The sequence below is a fragment of the Sinocyclocheilus anshuiensis genome, unplaced genomic scaffold, assembly GCF_001515605.1.
Source record: "Sinocyclocheilus anshuiensis isolate Anshui unplaced genomic scaffold, SAMN03320099.WGS_v1.1 scaffold447, whole genome shotgun sequence".
Taxonomy (NCBI): domain Eukaryota; kingdom Metazoa; phylum Chordata; class Actinopteri; order Cypriniformes; family Cyprinidae; genus Sinocyclocheilus; species Sinocyclocheilus anshuiensis.
The window spans coordinates 5,228,678-5,240,234 of record NW_015552615.1 but is presented as its reverse complement, the minus strand read 5'-3'; the positions used below and the strand labels follow the sequence as shown (position 1 = coordinate 5,240,234).

Here is an 11,557-nt window from a genome sequence, read left to right as displayed (position 1 = left end):
GTTCTAAGTGTGACCATATTTTCTATATATAAAAAATCATTTGTTCATGCCTAAACATTTGTTTATGTGGTTATGAGTAGGCCCACACAAAATCTTCATACGTTTCATATTTTTGTTCATTGATTGTAAAATAAAATAAATCTCCTTTTGATCTTGAGGTGAAATGTCCTGGTTTGTTTTTTATGCTCTTGATATGTTTAGTGAGATTCACCCTTCTACTGACAAAGATTATTTATTAAATGTCCCACAAAATAACAATATTGGATCATAATATTATTACAAACCGATTTGTGTTTTATTGCACCAGTGATGTCAAAGACCTACATTTCAAAACAATAATTACATTTATACTTGATTTAACATTGCAACAAAACACTATTAGCATTCTGCAGGGTGTCAATTTTTATCTCCTATAAACCTTCAAAGGTTTATCCGATTAGCTTTCCTCAGCTGAACTGTTTGTTCGCTCGTCTTCACAGCTTGCTCATAAATACTTATTAGAGAGTGCTGTCATAACAGAAAAATAGTTCACAGACATTCACAAGTTCAAAAGAAAACTGCTTGTCTTTATCATCAAAGTGTTCAGGAAATTAATAAGACATATCGAAGCATGTTTGCAGCCCTGTGGCAAACATCATATTCAAAACGGTGTTTTAGAAACAAACCATTTTAAGGCAAAAACACATTTGTCAGTGCCAGTCTGGAGGACATTAGCATATCGCTATACTGTAGCTCTCATATAACATCCCATATCTCATACAATAGCAATTAAAAAGCAGCAGGTGATGAGTCTGTACCCATATGTTATCTCTGGCCTCTGAGGTACCATACTGAAAAGGGTGTGTTTTAGTGGCCAGCTTTGTAAATGGGCAGTCTGTGCTGAAACCCCTAGGTGATGTTCTCTCTCTGAGCAAAGTAAAGCGTGCATGACAACAGACGGCTTTCCAGGATCAGTCCTTTGCACTGTGTGGTTTGCTTGCTAATTAACAGAGCATGCTGTTGGTCAGTGCATAACACAGTGGCCAGGCATCTCTGGGGGGCTGCAAATGGTAATACACCCGAAAGTAACACTAACTGTGACAAAACCATATCCCAGAATGTTACTGGTTGGTCCTAAATGTGCCCATGTATTTATCTATATTTACCCACCCTCAACAGGTAACCAAAAGTTGATGTAACTAAGAATAGGAATCTAAAATCTGAGGAATCTAAATGAAAAACAATCGAAAAATGTTTTTTATATATATTTTCGTTACTGATTGTGAATCAAAACAGAATGAAACAACAAACAAAACCAAAACCAAAAATAAATAAATAAATAAAATATAAAACGGAACAAAACAAAACAAAAACAAAGTAAAACAAAGCCAAAGCAATAAATAAATAAAGCAGAACAAAGCCAAACAAAACAAAACAAAAAACAAAAACAAAAAAAACAAAGCAGGACAATGCAAGGTCTTACCTGCTGGGAATCACCTTCAGTATATGGCAGCTTAGTGGACACGTGGAACATTATCTCTTTATTGTGGAAGTTGTGGTAGACTGACTCAATTCCAGTCTGACCATGTGTCACATCCAGGCCACCACGAAAGCTGTATTACAAAAGGAGGTCAAAAAGCTCTGAATTACTTCATTAATATTTTCAAACTCTAAATATACCAGCTGTACAAACACCCCTTCGTTGGGCCTGGGACAACATTCTATTCAAACAATCCATTACTCAACATATAACTCTGACATTGACCAGAAATCAAAGGGAAATTATATTATAATAAGATAACTTTGCTACTGAAGCCTCAACAACAGCTCTCCACCTAACCCTACAAAGTGATTTATTGATAGGAATGTTGTTCCAGGACCAGGAAAAAAGTCCTACTTGGGTACTTTTCATGTTAAACACTGTAGGTCTATACCCTTTAAAATCATGAAGTTCAATCTTCTCTCCCAAGAACTCCAGAAACTCAACAAAAGCTGGACTTTCCTCATTGTTTCCAAATAGCTCCTCTTCTGATGTCTGTAGAACAGAGAACATTTTCAGTTCACAAACACACAAATAATATAGATTAAGCAATCCAGGAATAAAAACACTTAAAGGTGATCTAACCTGCGCAAATTTCTGGTAGATGACTCCAAACTTGAAGTTGTTGTTGATGACGTGCTCATCAAAGGTCACAATAAGTCTGGATGCCTTGAAACAAATAACAAATGAGGGTCAGTGAAAGAAAACTACACGATTTGTTCATTCGTTTTTTTGATGTTTCTGCCCCAGCTTACCTTTGGGTATAAGATGGGATAAAATCGGTCCACATTCACCTCTTCACAGACAAGCTTGAAAAAAAATTGTGATTAATCTCATTTACATTTTTCTAATCACATTATTTTATCTGATTACTAAGGCTGTGAATTTAACATCTTAATTTAGTTCAAATTAATTATAAAAATAAAACAAAAATAAATGACCTTTTTTCTCATGGGGATAAATTAATAAAAGAACTTCAAAGTCACCTTTTCTAATATCTGATTTGCATGGGATTTTTCTCAGCAAACATTGATGCATGCAAATAATTAAAATTAAATTAATTGAATGTATAAATATAATTGCAAAAATATATATAAAAAGAATAAATAAATAACATTTGAATTGAATTCATCTACATGTCATGCAATTGACTGAATTAATTATTATTATTATTTTAATCCAATGACAGCCATGCAAAATTCTTCTCTGCTAAACTATTTAAGTTAATGTCCTACCTTCATCATCTGCACAACATTAGGGAACTCGGTCAGACAAGAAATTGGTATCACATCATGGTAGGTTTTAAACCTTGACCTACAATTAAAAAAACAGAAGATTTACAGTTACCTCCAGCATTACAAACTATTATAATAACACTATAACCAAACTACTTCACAAACACATTCTCTGCTAAATTGTCTGAGACAAATTGCTCATGCTCCTCTATTGTAAGTCGCTTTGGATAAAAGCATCTACTAAATGCATTAATATAAATGTAAATGTAAATGTTATATTTAGCAGGAAAGACAAAGAGAGGGTGAGAGAGACAGAGAGAGAGAGACGGATGGTAGTTAAACTATGAAAAATTGCCATGTGAATCACTCCAGCATTCACAGGTGCCCTTGTCAATTATATTTCAGCCAATACGTAACATTCAAAGAGTCCCTGAAGAGCTCCCTGTATAAAAGAGAGGCTTTATAGATCAACCTCTCTCTGACATGCACACTGTCTCTTGTTCCCATCCCCACCATTAAAGGGCTTTGAGACAGGATTTGGGTTATAAAGAATAGATGTGACCTTGTGTTTCTGCTGCCTATTTTGAGCACTTAAGTCAGAACATCTTCGAAAATGAACAATGAGAGAATATGTGACAGGAGAGAGTGGACGTAAATGTTTCTTTAAAAAGAAAAGTGTCTATGACAGATTTGTGCACCATTCAGAACTAAATTGAGAATATCTTTTAAATTCCAATTCAATTTCTTGAACTGGAATTCAATTGAGGTAGCAAAAAGGATTTGTAAATCGAATGGAAGTAGCATTGAAAGGGAATAAGGGTTTGTTCCTAGACTCTGTACTTTTACAATACTGTATATCAACAATTTACTGTTATATATCTCCTAAGGTATTTCAGGAACATCTGTAACAAAGTTATTAAAGAAACACAGCATTCAAAACATCAAAGCAATACTTTTTTTTCATCTGGGAATAGTCAAGAGTGTTTGTTTGAAGTACCTAAGCAACAGCCGAAGGTGCTCCTGGTCTCCAATCACATCATACTTCACCGAGAAGACCAGGTGGCCCAGAGTGCTGTCCACTGAGTAATAATTAAAGTGCTCCTGCGGGAAGAGTTATAAATGCATAAACCCTCTGAAAGACTCTTTACATTATCACAGATTCCTAAAAGCTCTGACCCTGAGAGACAGCAAGCACAAAGAGTATTGCTACTACTACTAAGATGACTATAACAGCAACAGTAAGACAAAACAACCAATACAAACACTCCTGTTCTCATAAGAATCATCTATCAATTTGTTAATTGGTGAGAAAATAGTCCTGATGTGATTTTGATCAACTTTATGGTCAACTATGCCTCAACACATGTTAATATGTCAGGTAAAGCATAGATCAATAAAACGGATACGTAAAAAAAACCTCTTAATAATAATTATTATTATTTATTTTCATATAGTGCCTTTCAGAACCTCAAAGTTGCTTTAAGAATTCAAAAGGATACACAGAACACACACATATATTATGCAAACAAAAACTTTTATTTTGGATGTGATTAATCGCGATTAATCGTTTGACAGCACTAAACAGAATGAATTTTCTCTACAAATATGTATAATATATCAGCGACTATAACATACCATACTGTATTAGCCAATATTTGACCTTCTTAAATGATACTCATTGGTTTGATGAGGCTGAAATAGTGTGAAATAGTGGGATTTTAGTTGACTTTACCATATAAAATTCCAGATTGCACATTGTGGTTGTTTGTTTTTCATTAATATCAATATTTTCAATATAATATTGCCAATTATACTGGTTATTGCCTATAACAAGACAGACAGACAGAGAGATAGATAGATAAAATGAATAATTAAATACATCTTTGTCAATTCAGAATCTCACCTTGCCCAGGAAGTGTTTCCTGTAGATCTTGGCTATGCTGTTTGTCTCCAGTTTAACCTGTGATGCGGGACAAGGGGGCGGTTCCTCTGCTGTGGAGGAGGAGCCTAAATCATGATTGGTCCCTTCAATCCAGTAACCCCCAAACTGGGGCAGCAGAATGAGTGGTAAAGAGCCTGTACGACCCAATACCTGCCAGCCCACAAAAACAAAAACAACAATTTTACAACCAGAATCGTACAACAAGAAAACACTCATATTTACATATAAAAAAGCCAAACAAGTTTGCAACCTCATGGACGCTGGGATATGGAATGTAATCTTCCTCTGTCTGTGGGAGGAATAGAGAGAGATTAGAGATGTAGACAATGTGAGCCTCTCATTCGAGTCACTTTAAGCCGCAGATGAAGGAAATATGAAGGTGAATAAAGAGACCTGTGGAGACTCATGATTCCAAACAAACCCTGAACTATACAATATTCACAAGGCCTGCAGTGAGAGCATCAGATCACATGTTCTGGTGTTTTATGTTGACCTTAAAGGCACAGAACTATAACAAAGTGCTTCTATATAGATTCCGGTAAATACATACTTTATGGCCATTTATATTTTGAGTTGAATGTGTGATTCATGTGTGATATGAAGTATAAAGCATTATATTGTAAGTAAGTCTGTGTATGAGTGCAGCTTAAGGACATGTTCTAGCACAACAAACAACCAGACAGAGAGCAAAACTAAACAGAAGATACTTCAATAATTTCATATTCAAATACTGTATCTATACACAAGACACGTTTACTTTAATAAGCAAAAAATGTTTCTGATGTTCCTCTGATAGTAGCAGTAAATTAAAATTGACACTGATCTGCAGCATGACAAAAGTTGAACTTATTCATTTTGAATGCAATACTTATGGCACAAGATGCTGAAAGAGGCTTGCTCATTTAAACACTTTTTTTTAAAACAATACTTGTATTTTAAATAAGACTTTCATCATTTCAGACTTCTACACTAAGCTACATGCAATGCATTTTGCCTTACAATTTGGCAAAAAGATATTTTAATAGGCAATAATTATGCTGCCAAACATTTGAACCAGCCTTCATGTCAGAAGAGCCATTAAGATGCATTAAAATGTCAACATTTCAAAGCAGCAGTGCTTTTCTTAACTTTAAAGCTATGAGAATGAGGGTTAATATGAAAACATCCATCTGTGGCAAAAGCAATACTGTGTGTTTCTGTGCACATGTGATAAACACAACGCTGATGGCAGTGTCTGTGAAAACAGACTGTAATGACTATAACACTTGATGCTAGGGATGCACCGATGTATCGGCCACCGATATTTATCGGCCGAAAAAGGGGCGATACTGATGGTTTATTAATTAAAAGCATGGAGACAACGAGTAGCATGTCTGTTGCATAATCCAATGTTTTTCAAAATAATTAAATACTTTCCAAAACAAAATAAAATCTGTATAAAATATAGTTTGTCAGACGGCATAGTACGGCCATATGCAAACGTGACGCTGACGCATCCAACGAGTGAAATACACACTCTCAGTTGTAAATTCATCATAGGTAAGTCGCAATGTCACGAACCGCCAAGCATTAGGCCTACATTTAAGTGAAAATCAATGGCAGGTAATATGCAGCTTTTTGTTTGAAACCAGTGTAGAACACGGATTCACACAAGGTCACATCACGCACCGCCAGCATTTCTGTGAACGGAGAAAACAGAATAAAACTATATAGGCTACATAAAAAGGAATATATAGGCAAAATATATTTCACTTAAATCATTAATTAAATCATTAACGGATTAACAAAACGAAAGAAAAGAAATTGTGCTGGGTTTCGGATAATTGTAACGCACTCCGAAGTTCACGGAAAAAAAAAACGAGATGGCAGAAAGCAGTTATCTTTATTTTACAAAAGCTTTACAGTTTTGAATGATGTTTTGCTTCTATCTGTATGACCAACCAGCATTGGTATGACCATAAATTACGGAGTAACAGTTGGGAAAACAATGCAGTGAACTGCTCAATTTAAATAGTCCGTAGTACAGTCTGTGCCGTTCAGTGCGACCAGCGCCTCACTGCTGATTTAGCCTATATGTGAAGGATGATGCTTAACGTCGATAATGCGAGTGAAGAACAAAGCCTATAGTTTACATAATAAATAATAGTAGCATCCAGATACTTCGCTAATATAGAAACATTTGGATACGTGCAGAATGAGAGAGGTAGGCTTCAGTTTCATTTTAAATTAATTTGTTTTGGCTTCACGCTTATATTTAGCCTAAATACATCTTTAGAGGATTTGTTGTGGAGAGAAGGGAACTAAAATAGCCTAATTGTGTTTGTAATTTTGCTTTTATTTACCATTATTTTAGCCTACATTATTTCTGAATGTAATAATAAAATGCAATGTACAGCCTACTAATTTAGGCTGTTTTTTCCACTCAAAATTACGCTTATAGGAGTAGCATTTTTTTTTTTTTATGTTTTTATTGTGTTGACAGTTTTTTCTTTTAATACTTTTGGTCTTTGGTAAATCTAGAAAAGATGATGCTATATTGGCTATGACTAAGAGACATAATTCAAGACTCTCCATGATTTTTTTTCTTTTTGAGTAAATTAAACGCTGTACTTTATTATTATTATTATTATTATTGGTAAAGAAAAAGTAAAAAAAAAAAACGTTATTAACCGGTATGTTTTCTACTCAAACCGGATTCACAGAGGAACGCAGGAACAGAAACATTCAAATACAGATTCTGTTTGGAGTGAACCAGTTCTTGTTTTTAAGCCCTGCTTTATGCAATTGACCAATATCGGTATCGGTATCAGAATCTCGTTTTTAAGCCCTGCTTTATGCAATTGACCAATATAGGTATCGGTATCAGAATCAGCCAATAGTTGTTTGTTAAAATCGGTATCGGCCAAAAAAAATCCTATCTGTGCATCCCTACTTGATGCTTGTTTGTGTGGCTCTAAATATACACACTTACTTTGAGAGGAGGTGGAAGAGTGCACCTCTGCTCGTCCATTCTACTGCTCTGTGTTCACAAAAAAGGTGAAGATGTTCAATAAATACAGTTCATTTAAAAATATAAATCAAATTGAATTAATGTAATTCATATACATTATTAGAACAGTAAATACCAGAAATTAAAATTCAGCATTTGTTAATAACTTGAAATAATATATACATTTGATAATTCTCAAAAAATTAAAACATTGCCAATATATACAAAAATTTAAATACAAACATTACACAGAAAGACACTTAGGCCTGAAACATATTCTACGCAAGTATTCAAGCTTCTAAAGCAATAACGGACATTGGCATAAATATACTTAAAATTAATTTAATATAAATTAATATATAATTAAATAACAGCTATAAAAGAAATGATATCACCCCTTTTAGGTTTGTTACAGCCTTTATCTTGCTTAAATGTAAAAAAAAACTGACAGTTTTGAATGTTTGGAAAATGCAAACATAAAACAAGTAAGAAATACATATTTATTTATTTTTAAAAACTACTACTTCATAATAGTTTAATTTAAAATGGTCAGAAGCATAAAATGCTCTCTGTGCTCAAATTATGATGGATCACTAAGTTCAACAGACATTAAAATGTGCTGACCAAGTGTTTGCGTACTTGCATAGACTATATTTCTAACACTGTTTTCAAGAGTTTAATGACAGAGCTCAAGCTACATATATACATTTTAAAGTGAATGAGTGACATATTAAGAGAGAACCTTAAATATAGATGACAGATGTCAGTAATGATAGGCAAAGACTGGGAAGGTGTCACCATATTGCAGGTTAAAAAAGGTCAGAGGTCATAAAAAGTGAGAGATTGCAGGAAAAGCAATAAACACAAAACTGGATGAAAATGTGGACTTCTCACCTGTATTCGCTCTATCATTGCAAATATATCTGATGTCTGAGAACCAGGAGGCACAGATAAAAGAGGGGGAGAGAGAGGAGGATGAACACAATGAGAAAGAGTGAGATCTGACAGTCTGCGAGTCCACTTGACATGAGAGACTCTCGGCTCTCTCAGTGACAGTGGCTTTGCAGTAATGGACGGAGCTCCCTGCCTTGATCCTATAATCAACAGTGCATCAGACGATCAGATGTACTTCCTCCCTATCATACGGTTCATCTCAATGGGAGATGAAGACTGTGAAACAGCATAATTTAGCACGGAGACTGTGACAGCTGTGCGTATGAAGGATGTGACCTGACTAGCTACAGCTGCGGTGTCATATCATTGAGCCCACAGCTCAAAATAAACCAGCATAAGAACGTATATGAATTAAAGGGAACGTTGTTCAGAAATCACTGCCTGCTTATTAGCATGTTTTAAATGCTTTGCATTTAAATATGTTACCCTGAATGTATCACAAAACCAGTCTCAAGTCGCACAGGTATATTTGTAGCAATAGCCAACAATACATTATATATATATCAAAACTTAATTTTTGATTAGTAAAATGCATTGCTAAGGACTTCATTTGGACAACTTTAAAGGCGATTTTCTCAATATTTAGATTTTTTTACACCCTCAGATTCCAGATTTTCAAATAGTTGTATCTCGGCCAAATATTGTCCTAATATTGAACCACACATCAATGGAAAGCTCATTTATTCAGCTTTCAGATGATGTATCAATCTCAATTTAAAACAATTGACACTTATGTCACATATAACCCTAAATACTAAACTTAACTCATCCTGCACGTTCTAAGTCAATGGGTTTTCCCTGGCAGATGATAAAATAAAGTAAAAAAATGAACATTTTATGTTGAAGGTGGGATAACATAACATACTGTAGCAACACAACAGCCACCTGGCAACCTCTTAGCAACAGAACATACCTACAACCATCTAACAATGTCCTAACAACCTCACAGCAACACCACAGCCAATCAGAACACACAACCATCTAACAATGACCTAGCAACCACATAGCAACATCAAAGCCAATCAGAACACCCCTGTAACCTAACAGCAACACCACAGCCAATCAGAACACCCCTGCAAACACATAACAACGCCCTGGCAACTTGGCAGCAAATTTTGCAAAGGCAAACACTACTAAAAAGATTTTAAAAAATCTCATTTGTCAGAATGCAGCACCATTTTTAATGTTTAATGCTGATAAGACTGCAGAGTCAGGTAGGATTTTTCTCACCAAGAAATCACACATACACAGTTGTGAACTTGCACTTATATAACACACACTCACACAGTTCAGAGTACCTTAAATGACTTAAATATAACAAAACGCTGTACTGAAACTGGAACTTCAATGTGTTTCTCCATATGGCTTGCTGATTCATCAAACACAAACACCACACACACATTTGTGGTGACTTACAATTTACTTGTTTTTATGTTAAAGGGGTCATATGATGCGATTTCAGAAAGGCGGGGCATAGAGGAGAAACAATAATGTACAGTATGTGGAAAATAATGTGTTTTTTTTAACCTTAAACCGCATAAACAAAATAATGTTCTTTTTAGCAGCATCATATGACCCCTTTAATCTAACTGGATGTTTCTTAAACAATGGACACTTTCAGGCCTGTTGACGTTTAGAGAGCTTTCTTAAAACAAACCGTTTTTGAAAAGTTAATATAAAATATCTTCACACAATTACTATGAAAAATAGATTATTATTATTATTATTAAAAATAACTGACTTTTTTTTTAGATTATTACAGTTTTTACAATGATTTTCATGGGTATAGGACACAAAAAACTAGGTATACCAAATATAATTAATGAACACATGATAAAAAGTTTGCTGAGGCAGTTTTGATGCAACCTTGATATACAAAATCTGTTTAATATACTCTTTTAATATAAATCAACCCCTGGGACATAAGAGTGCCTAAAGTTTAAGATACACCCAGTTAAATATCTTTATAACCCAAAGCCTATCCCTAAACCTAACCCTTTCCGGAAACCTTAGTGCATTTTTAGATTTTAATTAAGACATGAATGTCTCCTTATTTGATTAACTGTTGGGAGGTCCCATTATAAAGGTAATTTCAAGTTCTTCAATCATTGTGGGGACATCTGGTTCTCACATGTAGCTAATGTACACTTGACAGAAATACTATTTCCTAAATTCATTTCACAAATTGATATGAATCAACCAAGCAGTGAATTTGACATTTCTCAATATAAGAGTGAGAATTCTTTCTCAACTAAGACATCCTATAACACTATTGCATCACAAACGTGCACAGTACACTTTGTACAGATCCAATGAAAGTATGTATGACTCAAAACCATCAGATCAATATATGATCATAATTCAAATCTACAATTATCTTTGAAACAAGGTCAATAATTGACATTTAAATTCACATTTTCATGACAATTTTTTCCAAATTTGAATTACCATAATGCAACAAAACATTCCCTTGTAAATACACTAAGATATTATTCAAACTGTAAAGAATTTATACATAATGATAATATCAGACAGCATGATTCTCATTACTGAATTACATCATGAGAGGAAAAATCAATGAGAATAATCGGTAATGATAATTAAAAACGAAATCAAAAGTAAAACATCAGCACACATTACAGTAAAAAGAAACGCAATCACACATTACACTAACACATTGTCTACAATCTTACACTTGGCCTTTCTATATAAACACACAAACTCACACATTTCACTATGATTGATTTTTCCTCACACTTTCATACATTAAGTCTACTTACATCACTGAAGCGCCTGCGGTGGTGCATGGCAGTGAGTGCTGGACTGCGAAACCTGTACATACTCTTAGCCATGATGAAGTCAATTAAATCAGCTGAACCCTTAGAGACACGACTGTGACCGGCAACCAAAAACACTCT

The 11,557-nt window shown here is 34.4% G+C and overlaps 1 protein-coding gene across 4 annotated transcripts in view; it reads right to left on the bottom strand.

Moving 5' to 3' along the window:
* Nucleotides 1–11,557, bottom strand: part of LOC107666145 (rap1 GTPase-activating protein 1-like) — a 48,437-nt gene that overhangs the window by 10,192 nt on the left and 26,688 nt on the right. For 3 of the 4 annotated variants that reach the window (XM_016457313.1, XM_016457315.1, XM_016457312.1), the window contains 9 exons: nt 7,668–7,715; nt 4,947–4,985; nt 4,658–4,846; nt 3,752–3,855; nt 2,755–2,833; nt 2,275–2,328; nt 2,105–2,188; nt 1,914–2,014; nt 1,463–1,592 (listed from right to left, as the gene is read on the bottom strand). In XM_016457313.1, coding sequence (XP_016312799.1) covers nt 1,463–1,592; nt 1,914–2,014; nt 2,105–2,188; nt 2,275–2,328; nt 2,755–2,833; nt 3,752–3,855; nt 4,658–4,846; nt 4,947–4,985; nt 7,668–7,706 — 819 coding nt within the window. In that variant the 5' untranslated portion in view covers nt 7,707–7,715. Of the gene's footprint in view, nt 1–1,462; nt 1,593–1,913; nt 2,015–2,104; nt 2,189–2,274; nt 2,329–2,754; nt 2,834–3,751; nt 3,856–4,657; nt 4,847–4,946; nt 4,986–7,667; nt 7,716–8,579; nt 8,616–11,557 lie in introns of all 4 variants that reach the window. The other variant, XM_016457316.1, reaches the window with a different exon arrangement.